This window comes from Otolemur garnettii, unplaced genomic scaffold (assembly GCF_000181295.1).
Source record: "Otolemur garnettii isolate 467f Iridium unplaced genomic scaffold, OtoGar3 scaffold00039, whole genome shotgun sequence".
Classification (NCBI taxonomy): domain Eukaryota; kingdom Metazoa; phylum Chordata; class Mammalia; order Primates; family Galagidae; genus Otolemur; species Otolemur garnettii.
This window is the reverse complement of record NW_003852434.1, coordinates 3,106,372-3,123,518: the sequence shown is the minus strand read 5'-3', so window position 1 is coordinate 3,123,518 and position 17,147 is coordinate 3,106,372. Positions and strand designations below refer to the sequence as shown.

At 36.2% G+C, this 17,147-nt stretch overlaps 1 protein-coding gene and 1 non-coding gene across 6 annotated transcripts in view; one reads left to right on the top strand and one right to left on the bottom strand.

Moving 5' to 3' along the window:
- KLHL8 (kelch like family member 8) overlaps window positions 1–17,147 on the bottom strand; it is a 34,933-nt gene that overhangs the window by 14,349 nt on the left and 3,437 nt on the right. For 2 of the 5 annotated variants that reach the window (XM_023513410.1, XM_023513409.1), the window contains 5 exons: window positions 13,054–13,433; window positions 9,311–9,859; window positions 6,030–6,216; window positions 3,397–3,540; window positions 2,300–2,411 (listed from right to left, as the gene is read on the bottom strand). In XM_023513410.1, the coding sequence (XP_023369178.1) occupies window positions 2,300–2,411; window positions 3,397–3,540; window positions 6,030–6,216; window positions 9,311–9,859; window positions 13,054–13,272 (1,211 nt within the window). In that variant the 5' untranslated portion in view covers window positions 13,273–13,433. Of the gene's footprint in view, window positions 1–2,299; window positions 2,412–3,396; window positions 3,541–6,029; window positions 6,217–9,310; window positions 9,860–13,053; window positions 13,434–14,734; window positions 14,770–17,147 lie in introns of those variants that run through there. The other 3 variants (XM_023513412.1, XM_003790025.3, XM_023513411.1) reach the window with 2 other exon arrangements.
- LOC111725392 lies at window positions 977–1,083 on the top strand. Its single transcript, XR_002773468.1, has one exon. It is a non-coding gene; the product is annotated as a U6 spliceosomal RNA (small nuclear RNA).

Here is a 17,147-nt window from a genome sequence, read left to right as displayed (position 1 = left end):
AGGCGCTGAGCCGGCAATTACATTACATTCAATTTTTTCCTTTCCTTTTCTTTAAGAGCTGAGTTTCACAAATGGTCCAGGTAGTTTTCATTGTAAGAAACAATCACAAACCATGTTGATGAAAAATTGATTTTCTAAAATACCTAGGGCACATTTTAACCTATAATTCTAATTATAATGTTTTAAGTTTTGCTGAGAGTGTATTTGACCTACTCAGTCTTTTGAATCCTAGTTTGTTACATAGCATTAGTTATCCTCCTACCTTAAGACAACTGAAAATTTGATATTCAAGTCATTAATAAAAATGGTGGCTGGGCTCTGTGGCTCATGCCTGTAATTCTAGCACTTTGGGAGGCTGATGCAAGAGGATCACTTGAGGCCAAGACTTTGAGACCAACCTGGGCAACATTTTATATCAAGACACCATCTCTACAAAAAATGTTTTTAAATTGGCTGGATGAGGTGGTACACCTCCCTATAGTCCCAGCTACTTGCAAGGTCAAAGCAGGAGGATTGCTTAAGCCTAGAAGTTTGAGACTACAGTGAATTATGATCATGCTACTGCACTCTAGCCTGGGTGACAGGGCAGAACCCCAACTCTTAAAAAAAATTTTTTTTAAACACAGTAGAGTACTGAGGATGTTATCCATTCTACAAATCTTCTCCCCTTTAGACTGACCCATTTAGCAACATACTTAAATGTATTGTAGATGAGAATGTAAGATATTAATGCTCAACATGATAAAATCAATGAAGAATGATTCATATTTTCTTAATATGATAAAATACAGAGGGTGCCAAAAATATATATAAACATTTTAGGAAAGGAAACAACTATGTTAAAAAATTGTAATATTCAAACATATGCCAATATCAAAAGATTAATATTAGTGACAATGAGCACCTCTTATTGCAGGAGTCAAATGTGACTTGAGTATAACAAATTTAATACATTTTTTCCTTTCTTAAAATGTGTGTGCTTGCTTCGGCAGCACGTATACTAAAATTGGAAAGATACAGAGAAGATTATCATGGCCCCTGCGCAAGGATGACACGCAAATTCGTGAAGCGTTCCATATTTTTAGCAAAGTATCACAAGAATGGAAGAAAAAGTATCCAATGTACACAGCCCTCATATGAAAGCTATAACCTAATTATAGCCTAAGAATATGGGGAGGGAGTAGGGGAAGGAGGGGGGAGGAGGAAAGTGGAGGGAGGGTGATTGGTGGGATCACCTCTATGGTTTATCTTACAAGGGTACAAGTGAATCTTTCTAAGAGTAGAATATAAATGTCTTAACACAATAACTAAGAAAATGACATAAAGGCTATGTTACCCAGTTTGATGAAAATATTTCAAATTGTATATGAAAACACCACACTGTACCCCATGATTGCATTAATTACACAGCTATCATTTAATTAAAAAAAAAAGAAATTGAAAAAAAAATGTGTGTCCATTTTTTTGGCATCCTCTGTATATATCCATTAGTTCTAAATCCAGTATCTTTTTAAACAGAGAAACTACTAGAGACATTACTACTAGGATCCAGGAATAAGATAAAAATGCCTACTATCTCTGCCACTACTCATGTGTATTAGATTGCCAGCTAATACAATTAGACAAGAAAAATCAGTTCTAAAAATAAGATTGTGTGGAGAAACTGGCAAAAGTTGAATAAAGTCTACAGATTAGTGATAGATCAATGCTACTTTCGATAACTACACTATGGTAACATTACGGGGAGCTGACTAAAGGGCAGACAGCGAGGTTTCTTTACCTTGGCACTACTGGCACTGGAAGCTGGAAAATTATTTGTGTGGGGTTTTGTCTTTTACAATGGAAGATCTTTAGCAGCACCTCTGCCTTCTTCCCACAAGCAGCAACTTATCCACCCCCTAAGCTGTGACAACCAAAAATGTCTCCAGATACTGCCAACTATCCACAGAAGGGGTAAAATCATCTTCAGCTGAGAACTACTGGTACATAGGAACTATTTTTGCACCTTCCCTGAAAAACCTAAAATTACTGAAAAACAAAAAGATTTTTAAAAAGTGAAATGTTCAGGTGTAAGTGAAAACTGTCGCTACCATTACGGTAATCTAAAACACGATTGCATCTTTAATTCTTAAAAAAATATAAAAAGGTATAACAAAGCACCACCTAGGATACTTCAACAAAATGTATTTCAGAAGGTAAAGTTCCTAAAAACAGAAAAAAAATAAAAAATAAGGCCTTTCGATTTTAGGGAACTTTGTTTTCTAGCATCAGTATAGAAGACCTCTGCGTGCTGACCCACCTCTTGGTGTTCATTGATGCCTTCATCATCCACTTATTAGTGAGAGGATCAAACATCTCCATGCTCCCTAGGTGCTCATTCCCATCATGTCCACCTACTGCATACACTTTACCTGTCAAATAAAGAAGCATTTTCATTTGATTCCAAGTAAATAAAATAATATTAACATTATTTACTATGTCTGTAAACAACTATATAGAGCAAAATGTCACCATAAATTTTCTACAACTGCTGTTTCATTCAACATTATGATCCATATCATTTCAGTAGCTACAAGAAAAATCAGTGCTAGCTTCCACTAAACACACTGTTTTACCCGAAGTTATTTAAATGCTCAAACATGATCCCCTTATTTCCCAACTTTTGACTACTTTGTAGATGAAATCACAAACCATGTCTCAAAGAATGTTTATTAAGATGAACAATGCTCAGTGTTATATAAAGAAAATATAAAAGCGTTCATATGATCAAAATTTTTGTAAATGAAACAAATAAGATGATTTTTACTTATTAAAATGTATTTTACTATTGGTTTTAAAGAGTATATATACTTTTATAAGAAAAAATCGAATTCTTTAAAAGCTTTCTAACAATTTATCCATAGTTCTATATTAATTTTCAGTCATAAGTAAAAAAACCTAATTTCAGTAATAATCAGATAGGTATAGAAAAAGCTGATACACAAATATACTTAAGATTTAGGTTCAATAAACATTTTTCATTAGTTTTTTTTTTGTAAGTATTACTCAGAATAGTTTGACTCTTCATCTCCCGTTTCTCTGACATTCATTTCTACACGATACACCGTATGCAGCAGACTGTACACTGAGCACAGCAGGCACAAAGGAAATAATCACTACCCAAATACTTTATTGATATATTCAAATAAATATTTCACAATTTAGCAATCGTCTCTTTTAAATTTTTATTTCCTATTTTTTCCCTACATGTTGAAAGCAATTTTCTTATCTAGAGAAAGAAATTCTCAAAGTTTAAATACTTTTTTAAAAAAGAGCACTGTGGTAATGTGATTGTGGTAAAAGGTGAAAGAGAAACCAGAGTATGTGTGAGGTGATTTTAGAGCACAGAGGTTCTACCTTCCACAGAGATCACACCCACGTGTCGCCTCCGGCTATTCATTTCTGGCCCGAAGAACCAGCTGTTTTTGTTGATGGAATAGCATTCGATACTGCGGAAGGGGTCCCCAGATCCACCTCGACCACCTACACAAAACAGCACACCTGAAGGCGAAGCCACAGAAAGAGAGATCAAAATCACATCTGCCAATTTTTTTCTAAATTAGTGTGGAAAAACATTAAGAAAGTCAAAACTGTTTAATTTACTGATTAATCTTTAAAGTGCGTCTTTCTTTTTTTTTTTTTTTTGAGATTACTGGAACATCATTAACTATGTACTATGAAGAAATTAATGTTATATATAAAAGGCTTTACCAAAGTCCAGTAAATAAACACTACTCAAATATAGACTGTAAGCCAAAATGTGTCTGTGTTATGACATTGACATTAACTGAAAATGCAAATACGCTACTAAAGTCTACACCAATGGAACTGGATGAGTGCTAAGCACGTAATTTTAAAATACAACTAGTTTTCAGTAAAAAAAGAAAGTCAAAACTTTGAGTAATAGCCAAAGAGAGAGAGAGAAAGAAATGATTTGGATGCACTTATCTAATTCTCTCTTTCCCTCTAAATTGGAACTTCCCATTACAATGGTTTAGATCCTCATCTACTGTGTAAAATTGCTCTTGCTAATGTCAAAACCAACTCCTAAGTTAATTCTTTACTAAACACAAGTGGAACATGTGATATACTGACCATCCTGTTTGGGGGAAACATCTTACTTTTCTGATTTCTATAAAATCAAAGTCTCCTTTTGTCTCCAATCACTTTTCTTCTTTGTTTTCCATGTTCCATCCCAGCCTGTTTCTCACATACTGTGCTGACACAGGGAAAGTTCATCCCTGTGAACTTCAGATTCCATCTATATCACTGCCTTTCACTCTACATTCTTTTTTTTTTTTTGAGACAGAGCCTCATGCTGTCCCGCTGGGCAGAATGCCGTGACGTCACAGCTCATAGCAACCTCCAACTTCTGGGATGAAGCGATTCTCCTGCCCCTGCCTTCCAAGTAGCTGGGACTACAGGCACCCACCACAATGTCCGGCTATTTTTGGTTGTAGCCATCATTGTTGTTTGGTGGGCCGGGGCTGGATTCGAACCTACCAGCTCAGGGTAGGTGGCTGGCGCCTTAGCCGCTTGAGCCACAGGTGCCAAGCCCCACGCTACATTTCTAAGTCATAAGTCCATTTGATGACCCAAGGTCACCTCAAACACAACATGTTCAAAAGGAAACAACCTAAACCACCTCTTCCTTCCCTGTGGCATCCTATCTCTCCCTCTCTATTCCCACTGCCACTATCAGTTTGAGCCTCATCACCTACTATCCAACTACAGCAAAATCCTGTCCTCTGTTAGCACTTAGTAGTCTTTTTGCTTTCAGACTATCAACAGAGCAAACTGATTAAAAGGTTCTTTCAACTGCTTTCTATTACATCAACAGCTCTCAAAAACGTTAGTGAATGCTACTGAATCATACACTTAAAATGACAAATTCTATGTTATATATACTTTACCACAATTAAAAAAAATTTTCACTGTAGTGTAATTCAGAATTACTGGGAGGGCATAAAATCAATTGCTGGGACTGACTCCCAGGTATTCTATGAACTATTACCCTTTATTGTTGTTCTTAGACCATTTCACAAACCTCATCTGTAATAATAACTGCATATTAGGTAGCAGCAAATATGGAGGAAGTTTCTATGCAGAGTTCTTCTTCCTACGTTTCTGGACTAAATGTAACTCTTCACAAATATTTAAAAAGTAAGTGAACATTAATTATTTTCTTGGGAAAATATAAAGTCTAAAAATTGTGGCAAATAAAGGTACAACTGCATACCTTCATTTATACCTTTATAAAGGTAGAACTGAATACCTTCTACACGCCAGGCGGTAGTGCTAGTCCTTGTCAGCGCAAGGTTGATACTTGATACACAGGTTATGCTTGATACACAGGTGTCTTAACCTAGCTTAGATTCCAGTGACAGATGTTAGCACAATAGATCATACTAAACAATAGATCATCATAATAGATGCTCTAAAATAGAAGAGCTATAGATTCTAAGAATTTAATAAAGTCTGTTATACAACTGTTAGATATGTTAGTGCCGTTCTTTTGACTTGGTAAAATGTAAAAACAAATATTTAAACATATATTTCAAACTTCATACTTGGCACTAGAGATAAAATCTAAAAAGAATAATCATCTTTGAAGAGCTCAAGACACATCAAATGAATAAATTACAACACAACATAATAAAACAGATTCAAACAAAGTGATTCAAAATCACAAATAACAGGGGCTAATTTTGCCTACAAAAATCAGGAGAAACTTCAAAGGAAGAGATATTTCAGCAGGTTCTTTAGAATAGCGCTTGCTATGGCTTTTATAAAAACTGGCTTATCAGTAAAATGATGTAAATCATGTACAGTAAGAATTGTGAACATACAGGTAAAATCTTATTTACCAACTATTCCTCTAAGGCAATCAGACACTAATTATCTAACAGTTAAGGTTGAGCATATATAAACACCCTCAAATACAACAAAGCTCCCTCCAGAAGCGTTAACAAAACAGGTGATTTAATTACCAGCAGTGTGCTTCCTGGGGGTGGTCCGCACAGAGTATTCAAAGTCAGGTACTGCTCTGCTACTCAAATGAAGGTGGTAATTTCTTGCTTCGTCCAGTAAATCTCTACATTTCAGATTCTGCTTAACAATCTGTTCTTTTGCCACCACACCCATGAGAAAATCAACTGGCAACAATGGCAGACGAACCTACGATCCACAAATAATGGCAACATAAAACTCAAGTGGTAGTAGGGTAGTTAGTTCTCCACTTTCACAGCAGTATGTTGTCTTTTTAACTAGTAAACTCAGAAAGCCTTCCTAGCATGTTAATAATAAAATTTGATGTGTCAAATTCTACATAAATTCTAGTACTGGTCAACAGTAATGAAATCAGACTTCGTTAAGTATATCTGCTTTCTTTAACTATGGATTTAAATAAGCTAAATAAAATAATTCAAATGTCTTCATTTAAATTGCTTATTTACAAAAATGGTACTGACATAATAACAAGTCTCTTCGCTGCTAAAAGAAAGGCATGATCAAAACAAAATTGCAGTGGCTCGTGTCTGTAATCCTAGCACTCTAGGAGCTGAAGCAGGTGGATTGTTTGAACTCAGGAGTTCGAAGCCAGCTTGAGCAAGAACCAGACTCTATCTGTAAAAAAATAGCAGAGCATTGTGGTCGGTGCCTATAGTCCCAGCTACTAGGGAGGGTGAGGCAGGAAGATCTCTTGAGACCAAGAGTTTGAGGTTGCTGTGAGCTACGATGCCAGGGCACTCTACCCAGGGCAACAAAATGAGACTGTCTCAAAAAATGAAACAAAACCAACCCATCCCACAAAATTGCTATGCTTCTTTTGTCTCTTTAAGCTAAGATTGAACATAAGGAATTGTGATTTATTTCTTACTTAAAAACATGAACATTAGGCTGGGAGCACATCTTAGGTGACTCACATCTATAATCCTAGCACTCTGGCAGACCAAGGCAGGTGGATTGCCTCAGCTCAGGAATTCGCAACCAGCCTAAGCATGAGTGACACCTTGTCTCTACTAAAAATAATAGAAAAACTAGCCAGGCATTGTGGTGGGCACCTATAGCCCCAGTTACTCGAGAGGCTGAGGCAAGAGGATCTCTTGAGCCCAAGAGTTTGAGGTTGCTATAAAGTATGATCCCATGGTACTCTTAACCCACCGCAATGGAGTGAGACTATGTCTTCTTAATTTTTTGAGACACAGTCTCGCTTGTTGCCCTTGGTAGAGCGCCATGGCATCACAGCTCACAGCAACCTCAATCTCTTGGGCTTGAGCAATTCTTTTGCCTCAGCCTCCCAAGTAGCTGAGACTACAGGCTCCCGCCCAGCTACTTTTTTGTTGCAGTCATTTAGTTGGCCCAGGCCGGGTTCAAACCCACCACCCTTGGTGTATGTGGCTGGCACCATAACCACTGTGCTATGGGCACCTAGCCGAAACTATGTCTTTAAAGAAAAAAAACATAAGGCTGGGCGCAGTGGCTCATGCCTATCCTAACACTCTGGGAGGCTGAGGTGAGTGGATTGCCTAAGCTCAGAAGTTCAACATCAGCTTGAGCCAGAGCCAGAGCCAGAGTCAGAGTGAGACCCCTAGCCAGGTATTGTGGTAGACACCTGTAGTGTCTCAGCTACTTGGGAGGCTGAGGCAAGAGGATCACTTGAGCCCAAGAATTTGAGGTTGCTGTAAACTAGGATATCACAGCACTCTACCAAAGGAGACAGTGAGACTCTGTCTCCAAAAAAAAAATGTACATTCATATCTGAAACAAGTGTTGTTTTCCTCAAATCAATGATCTTGGAAGGCCATATACTAAGAGATGCATACCCTTTCAACAGAGCCATTCACCATGCCTCTTAAAGATACACTGATTTCCTAGACACTTAAAGGGATAATCAAATCAAGTAACACCGTTTTGAGTTAAAAGCACATACACGGGGGTTGAGTCCAACCTCTTTCCCCCACTACAGTGGTTCACATAACCATTGCCATGGCCTCTCTGAATAAAGTCTGCTTTACTGTCTTAAAAAAAAGAAAAAGCTCACACACACAAACCGGATATGGCTGCAAGATAATGACACTTTTTGTTTGCTTTGTTGACAAACTTATTTTCAAAATAATTCCTTTTTTTTTTTTTCTAAAGAGACAAAGTCGTGCTCTGTAGTCCAGAATAAGAATGTAGTGGTGAGATCACAGCTTCCTGGTGACTCAAATCTCTGGATTTAAGCAACAGTCCTGCCTCAGCCTCCTGAGTAACTGGGGTTACAGGTGAATGTCACCACTTCTGGCTCAAATTAATTCTAAGAGAGAAGACAAAAAGGTGTTCTGAACTTTGATAATCATATGAATGCATATGGATTGTTATATGCAATTGAAAAAATATCAGTCCCATAATAATCACACTTCAAATAGGTTACTTCATCTGCCTACAAATATCTAAAATGAGAACACTGGTAATTCTAAGTAATTTCATTCTTCTTAATATTTGTTAAAATTTTTGGTAACACGGTTTTATGTTTTTAAAATTAGCATAATTACCACTGGGTGCTTCTCTCAAGTGCAAAGTTTTAACAAGGCACTTACTTTTGAAAAAAATAAGCAAATAAGAACACTCTTTTAAGTAGCATCATTTTATTTCTTTGAAATAAACTAAACAAGGCAGGAACAAAAGAAAAAAGGGAGGGGGAACGGAAGGGGCAGGGGAGGGGAGGGAGAGACAAGACATAGACTCCAAAGGGCCTAGTTATTACTTTATTCTCCAGCTCAGCAACCCCTGTTGACAGTAAACACCAACAACGAGACATTTTTGAGTCAAACTGTGTGACTCCATATGGTTTTTTCCAGACTCAACCTATAAGCATTAGGTATTCCTAATTTCTAAAGAGTATACTTTCATTAGCAAAATAATTCATTAAAATTTAGAAACAGCACAAAACAGTAATTATAAGTTATATTAATTTACAGTTGTTTCTTCAGACTATTTTCTATTAGCATAGATAAAATATTCATGACTGCTATTTCAAACAAGTATTTTAAATATTCAGGTTAAAAAGCAGGGAATGACATCGCTAATTCAAATGTGACAAATTTAAACTTATTCTGAAATAGTATAGCAACTGAATAGGAAATTCAGAGTTAAAGCCATTTCATTATTGTATCATATCAATGATTTTCATATTCCTTCAAGTAATCTACACTTGTTATAACAAGTGAAACAGGCTGGTTTGCATCCTACATCACTTTATTTCTATACACATTCCTATTTCAGCCCCTACCTGTGCAAGTGTTTCATCCAACCATTTGGAATGATGCTGAGGATTGGCCAGAAGCCACTTGATGGCAGCACTATAGACCTGCTTTTCATTCTCAATGTTTAGATCACTGGAGGACAAAAGCTTATGGAGGTGCTGGGGTGACACACTTACGAAGTCTTCACACTCCACCACTTCGGTAAAATGCTCACAGGCATACTGATCTGCCATGTCCATTAAGTCTATTCGATTGTGACTTTCTGCAAAGGCTCTTACTGCCAGGCAATTGGAGGGATGAAAATGTAACTTCATGTATTCACAGCAAGCTTTAGCCACTAGTTCAACCTGCAGAATGCAGGCTGCATATAAGAGAGGTTGGACATTGTCAACAGTCAAAGTGAGCCGCGAAGAATAGACGAACTTGACCAAGTCTTCTATTGCATCACCATCAAAATCTCTGATCTCAATCAGTGTTTGTTTGGCTTCAGCCATTTCAGAGAGAAACATGGCTCTGAAGTAGGGGATAACACAAGCCAATACCAGCTTATGACAAGAGATTAGCTTGGAGCCAACCTGTTCAAAACAAACAAACCAAGAAATAATTTAATATCAGAATCAGCTTCAGATCAGCATTGAGCATGTATTGTAGCATGGACAAAAATTACAGACAGAGAAATTTAGAATATTTGTTTTAATAATGTAATCTTTTGGTCATTTACTTTTAATCTAGGCCAGTTTCTTAAAGTCAGGCAATTTTTTTTTCCTTCCAAATAAGAGACTTATCTTTTATACACATATCTACACATATAAAACTGTGGTTTTGTATATTATCTCATATAATATTTCAGAAGCATTCTGTGAATTAATGAGAACAGCAAATACAATTTGGAATTTATTATACGCCAGGCATTATCTAAGTGTTTTTCATACACTTAATTAATTCTTCCAACACCCCTCCAAGTAGTATTATTCACAACTTACCAATCAGAGCACAAAATCAATTAATCAATATTTAGTAATATTTACTATAAGCTCAACTGAGGTGTCTTTATTTCTATCTAAATTATCTTGAAATTATATATTTCATATAAAAACAGTAAAAAAAAAAAAAGCCCACTAAAATCTCACCACATTAACTGTTGAAAAATTAGACTGCTTCCAACAGTGTGTCAACAGAGCAGTGAAATTCTTTGTAACTAAGTATTTATTCACAGTCTCTGTTATTCCCTACAGATGAATCACTGTGAGTAGAAACGCCACTGTAATGTATAGGTACACGGTAAATACATACTGCCAAAGTGTCCATTTCTAGCTACTTAGAGTATTTACACCCTGAGCGTTAACTTCATAAGAAACAGTTGCCAATTTGATGAACGGAAATATCTCATTAATTACATTTCTTTTATTAATAAGACTAAATCATTAATGTATTTTAGGCTATCTCTATTTCTTCTATGAACTATGAATTTTTTCTTATTTATAAGAGCTCCTCATACAATAAGAGTGTCATTTTTCATACACATTTCAAAACTCCTTTTCTCTCTCACACTGTAATTTGCTTTCAAATTTTATTCTCTCCCTATAGATTTTTGTATAGTCAAATCAATCTTTTTCTTTATGATATCTTCCTTAGGTACCACACTTGAAATGGGAATCAATCTGATATTCCATATTTACTACATGTATTTTTCTACTGTTTTATGGTATTATGTTTTACACTTAAATCTTTATTGACATCTGAAAGTTTTTAGCACTGAGTAGTCAGATAACTACCTTTTAATAAAGTATCCAGTTTCCCTAGCAGTTTACAATAAATAGTCAAGTCTAAATAATAGCTACGGGCTCGGCACCCATAGCTCACTGGTTAGGGCACTGGCCACATACAGCAGGGCTGGTGGATTCAAACCTGGCTCAGGCCTGCTAAACAACAATGACAACTACAACAGAAAAAACAGCCAGGTGCCTGTAGTCCCAGCTACTTGGGAGGTTGAGGCAAGAGACTCACTTAAGACCAAGACTTTGAGGTTGCTGTGACACCACAGACTACCGAGGGCAACAAAGTAAAATTCTGCGTCAAAAAAAAGAAAAAAGAAATAAATAAAAACTTAGAGTCTAGTTATTACTTCTCCTAAAATGACTAGATTCTTGTTTTCACTTAAGAAAGTTTATATGCAGTAGCTTACAACATTATTCTAAAATCTAATTTAAAAACTGATAAAACCAGTAAGATTTTATCTAAATATTTTTCATTCATTCATTCATGGATACACTGAACTGACACTGATCAAATTCAAGTAATCTATTTTACATTTCTTTTATTTTTGCCAAAGTCAGTATGGGTCACTAAATTTCACACGAGAGCTGAAAATTAGAACAATTGGCATCTGATTAAATACAATATGCCATATAGATCAGAAAACAAGTGTTCCTTCATTAAAATATACACATAGCTAAATTTTACACAGCGCTAGCAGAGTTATATAAAGCTTCTCTTGTTAGTATTTTAAGACCTAGAATACTTAGGGACACTAAGAATTTAAGGAAAGAGAATATGGGTTGGTTATCTACAGTGTAACATACACTTTGGGACCTAAAACTCCACACCTATGCTTCCAGTTTACAGGCTTTTTGCTGCGTGTCCCCCAATCTGATTCTTCCAGTATGTCCTCAATTCCCGTAACACTGTGAGCTCTAAGAAACTGTGTGAACAGGAACAGAAAGCAAAATCTAAGAGCGCCTAACACAGCAAATCTCATGAAGGAAAGGATGCATGGATACATATGAATCACCAAGAAAAGTGTAATATTGCACTGAGAAATAAGAATAAGAAAGTACTTCAAATGTGTAAAGAGTCAGAACACACGCTCTGCCACAATGCTTTACCACTTTCCCCTTTTATTAAAACTTTTTTTTTTAAGCAAAGCAACATGATCCTTTAAAGTTCATTGAAGATTTTTTCATCCAAATCTAGATAGACTATTTTACTATTAGGCATAGATAAACAATCTCCCTTAACACACGTATGATAACAATGAAATAGACGTTAAATTACCAGAATAGGGAAATACAGTAAAACACCAGTGTAGCCAAGTAAATAACCAAGAATTCCTGACTTCTAATTTGTATTAATAAGCAAATACATCAAGATATTTAAATTCATAGGTGAAAAACTTATCCAGTCAATGGAAATTTATTCATTTCACTAATAATAGCTATTTGTTGTTCCAGGGTTTCAGAACTCTAAGTTAAATTAATAAATAATGATACCAATGTTAAATTTGTACAGTAATTTTACCTTATGCTAATCCCTCTTGATTTGCTCTCCCTTACATCCCCTCCCCGTCAATAAAGAAAGATTAAGACTAAAATCTGACCATAACAAGTAAGTATAACACCAAAAATTTACCTTGCATAGTTATAGAAATCTCCATTTTTCTTTTTTTTTTGAGACAGAGCCTCAAGCTATCCCCCTGGGCAGAGTGCCATGGCATCACGCTCACAGCAACCTCCAACTCCTGGGCTCAAGCGAGTCTCCTGCCTCCGCCTCCCAAGTAGCTGGAACCATAGGCGCCCGCCACAGCGCCCGGCTATTTTTTGGTTGCAGCCGTCATTGTTGTTTGGCGGGTCTGGGCTGGGGATTCGAACCCGCCACCTTAGGTGTACGTGGCTGGCGCCTTAGCCGCTTGAGCTATAGGCGCCGAGCGAAATCCCCATTTTTCATAGTACACTGAAGAGGTTAAGAAAAATAAGAAAAAAGGCAGCCTTACCTTTAGGGTGACATCACAAAGCTCTCCATTTTCATAAAATCGAAGAAGAGAACCATGAAAATCTCTCCAAGCTTCATTTGCTTCAAAAATAAAAGAGTCCTCTCCACCACCATCACTAACTGAAGATCGGTTCTTGAGTTGCTGCTGCTGCTGCTGCTGTCTTTTCCCTTTTGTGAAGTGACTCCTAGCTTGTTTTCCATTCACAGAGTCTGAAGCCATTTGCAAAACCCTTCTATTAATATATCACTCTTCTCAAACATCCCATTTATTCTTTTTTAAAGGCTGGAGAGAAGACAGAAGGTAGATGTAGCCACTAAACTTTAGACATTTTCCAAAACCCATTCAAGTACCACTGTAGTTTGCTGTGATTGAAAAATCAACTATAAAACAGAGACAAGCCAAAAGGAAAAAAACTATTGTTAGCATAGTTTGCTAATACTACAGATGTAATAACTGTATCAATCATTATTTTAAAAAGGACAAATAACTGTAGATTTTATGCTAATTGTCACATAATTCAGCTAATTATTTCATATCAATAAAAAATTTTAAAATCCAATAGGAACAACTTAATAGGACATGACTTTGTGATGTGAAATGCACTATCTTCAAAAAGAGAGGCTACGAACTAAAAATTTTAGGTTTAGAGGCTTTATTCAGTGATGTAAGGCAAAACCAAAGTGATTTTGACTGAATTAGGTTCATCCTAGAATAGATTCTTAGGTCAGATAATGGTTCCACCATTTACCAACTGTCTGACTTCGTGCAAATGATCACCTTCTTACGCCTTTGCTATTTCTTCCATGAAACAGAGGTACCACTTAACTGGATATTCTGAAGATAAGAGATACTGTACGGCCAGGCATGAGAACTAGTGCATTGTTACAAAGATCTCATTTTGTTCACATTTCACATAGAATGTATTAATATTTACACATAAAATCACCATCAAAGCATATTTGGCAAATATCCACAGCATCAATAGTTCTATGCTACATTCTACTTTAGTAAAAAGAGCAAAGGACTTTAATGTAAAACATACATTCCATCACTTACTGGCTGGGAGATTTTCATGAAGGCTTTATTAACCCTCAGTTTCTTCATCTATCAACAGGGATACCTATCCACCTTGTTAACACTTGGCTGAGAATTGCATCAAATACAATAATGGGTTTACAAGTATTTATGAAGCCATAAACCATGTTGCAAATATGGATATTCTTAGAGTGGAAATGTCTGCAGTTTCAGAAAATTATAAACCCCTTCCCCAGGACATTAGCTGTATTAGGTTCTTTAATCTCATCATTTCCAGCTTTTGACAGGAACCAATATAATCAATGTAAGACTACAGATTAATGTTATTAATATCTTTCTTCAGGTTTTTGTGGCAGACACATGTAACAGTGACCCATCAAGGAGTAATGTCGTCATACATATAATCATATGCAGGAAGAACCTGCACACAGAGTGAAGGGATGTTACTCTTTTGTCTGTGTGATATAATGCTGTGTGAACAGACTGGAATGAGAGGCTCTCCTGCAGGCCTTTAAAAGCAAACTACCATGGAGAGAGCCATGTAGCAGGGAACTACAGGCAATCCCTAGGAACTGTATCTGATGGTCAGTTAAAAATCTAGAGTCTTCAGTCATACAGTTACAAAGGAAATAAATCTGCCATTGACCTGAATGAATGTGGAAGCAGATTTTTCCACAGTTGAGTTTCCACAAAAGCATGCAGCCAGGCCAACACCTTGACTAAAGCTGTGGGAGATCCCAAGCAGAAGATGCGACTGAGCTATGCCCAGACTTCTGACCCACAGAAACTGTAAGATAACAAATATATGTTATTTTAAGCTGCTAAATTTGTAGTAATATGTAGTAATAGAAAACTAATATGACATCTTCCGTTAGGTCTAAAATTTTATCTGAAGAAAGAATTTGTAGATATTCTGCCAGGTACCAACCACTGAAACATCTCTTTTAAGCTCACATTCCTGCTGCAAAACCAACAAAGACTATCTGGGATAAATAGAAAACAAACAGCACAATCAGGAATCAAAACCTTTTCTGAAAATGGCTTTGTGGGTCATACAATCTCATCATAACTACTTAACTCTGCCACTGGAGCACAAAAGCAGTCATAGACAAATAGTAAATGATTGAGCAAAGGTGTGTTCCCATAAAATTTTACTTATTAAAAAACCCTTAGTGAGATCAAATGGGAGGTCTAATTTGAGTTCTTTGATGATTCTCCATACTTCATTCCAAAGAGGTTGTATTAGTTTGCAGTCCCACCAACAGTGTAAGTGTTCCCCTCTCTCCACATCCACACCACCATCTGCAGCTTTGGAACTTTGTGATGTGGTCTAATCTCACTGGGGTTAGGTGCTATCTCAGCATTTGATTTGTATTTCTCTGATAATTAGGGATGGTGAGGATTTTTCTTGTGTTTATGTGTTTGTTAGCCATTTATCTGTCTTCCTCAGAGAAGGTTCTGTTCATGTCTCTTGCCCACTGATAGATGAGATTGTTTGCACTTTTAATTTGAGTTCTCTGTAGATTCTAGTTATCAACTCTTTGTCAGATCCCTGCAATCCTATTACTAGGCATCTACCCAGAAAAAAAAAATTATAGCATACGGACATTTGCACTAGATTATTTATCACAGCTCAATTTACAACTGCCAAGATACGGAAACAACCTAAATGTCCACCAATGCAGAAATGGATTAATAAACTGTGGTATATGTATACCATGGAATACTATTCAGCCATTTAAAAGATGGAGACTTTACATCTTTTGTATTAAGCTGGAAGGAACTGAAGCAAATTCTTCTTAGTAAAGTATCAGAAGAAGGGAAAAGCAAGTATCCAATATACTCAATACTAATATGAACCCAGTAGAAAATCTAATATATGCCCACATAAGAGAAAAACTCAATTCAATTCTAGTTGGCGGGGAGGGGAAACAAAAGATGAAAAGAAGGGACGGTGTGCTCCTACTTAATGGGCAAAATGTAAGGATATATGGCATACCTCTTGGGTGCAGAGCACAACTACAAGAGGGAATCTACTTGACAAATGCAAACACTGCAGTCTAGTTGTTTAAACCCTCACATTAACCCAAAATAATAAATAAATAAATAAAATTATCTAAAGAAAAGAAAAATAAATGCTGGGAAAGTAACCAGAATAACTGGGGGTGGGGGGAGACACTTAGTATGATTTAGCCCCTGGTCATAGTTTGGCAAACCCTTAGCAAGAGGGGTGATTTAAATCTAAGTATGTTAATAATATTTAATAATATTAAATATAAATGGACTAAAGACCTTCAATTAAAGGCAGAGACTCAGGAATACTACTCAGCAATAATAAGGACATGGTAATACAACATGTAACAACCTGGATGGATCTCAAAGAAATTATACTGAAGGGAAAAAACTATACTGCATAATTTTATTTATATAATACTCTTGAAACGGCAAAATTATACAGTAGAAGAACAGATTATTGGTTGCCAGAGGTTAGGGAACAATGAAAGAAGGGAAGTGGCTGTGGCTATAAATGAGTAGCCCAAGAGATACATGTGAAGGAACCATCCTATGTCTTGACTTTAGAAGTGACCACATGAATTTATACAAGTGATCACATACACATACAAACAAGTACATGTAAAATGGGTGAAATCTGAATAAGGTAAATACAATGCATTAATGTCAATCTCCTAGTACTAAAATTATGTTAGATGTTACCATTGAGGGAAATTGTGTAAAGGGTACACAAGACCTATTATTTTTTTTATAATCACAAATCAATCTACAATTATGTCAAAAAAAGAGACTTGTTGACCACCTCCCTACATTAACTGCCTCCTGAGACATTACTGGCCTCCTCCCTACATTAACTTGCCCACTGACAGATGAGATTGTTTGCACTTTTAATTTGAGTTCTCTGTAGATTCTAGTTATCAACTCTTTGTCAGATCCCTGCAATCCTATTAGTAGGCATCTACCCATGTTGGTCATGCCAACAGTAATTTTTAAAAAACTAAAGAATAATTTTTTAAAAACTAACATATATTATTAAACATAACAGA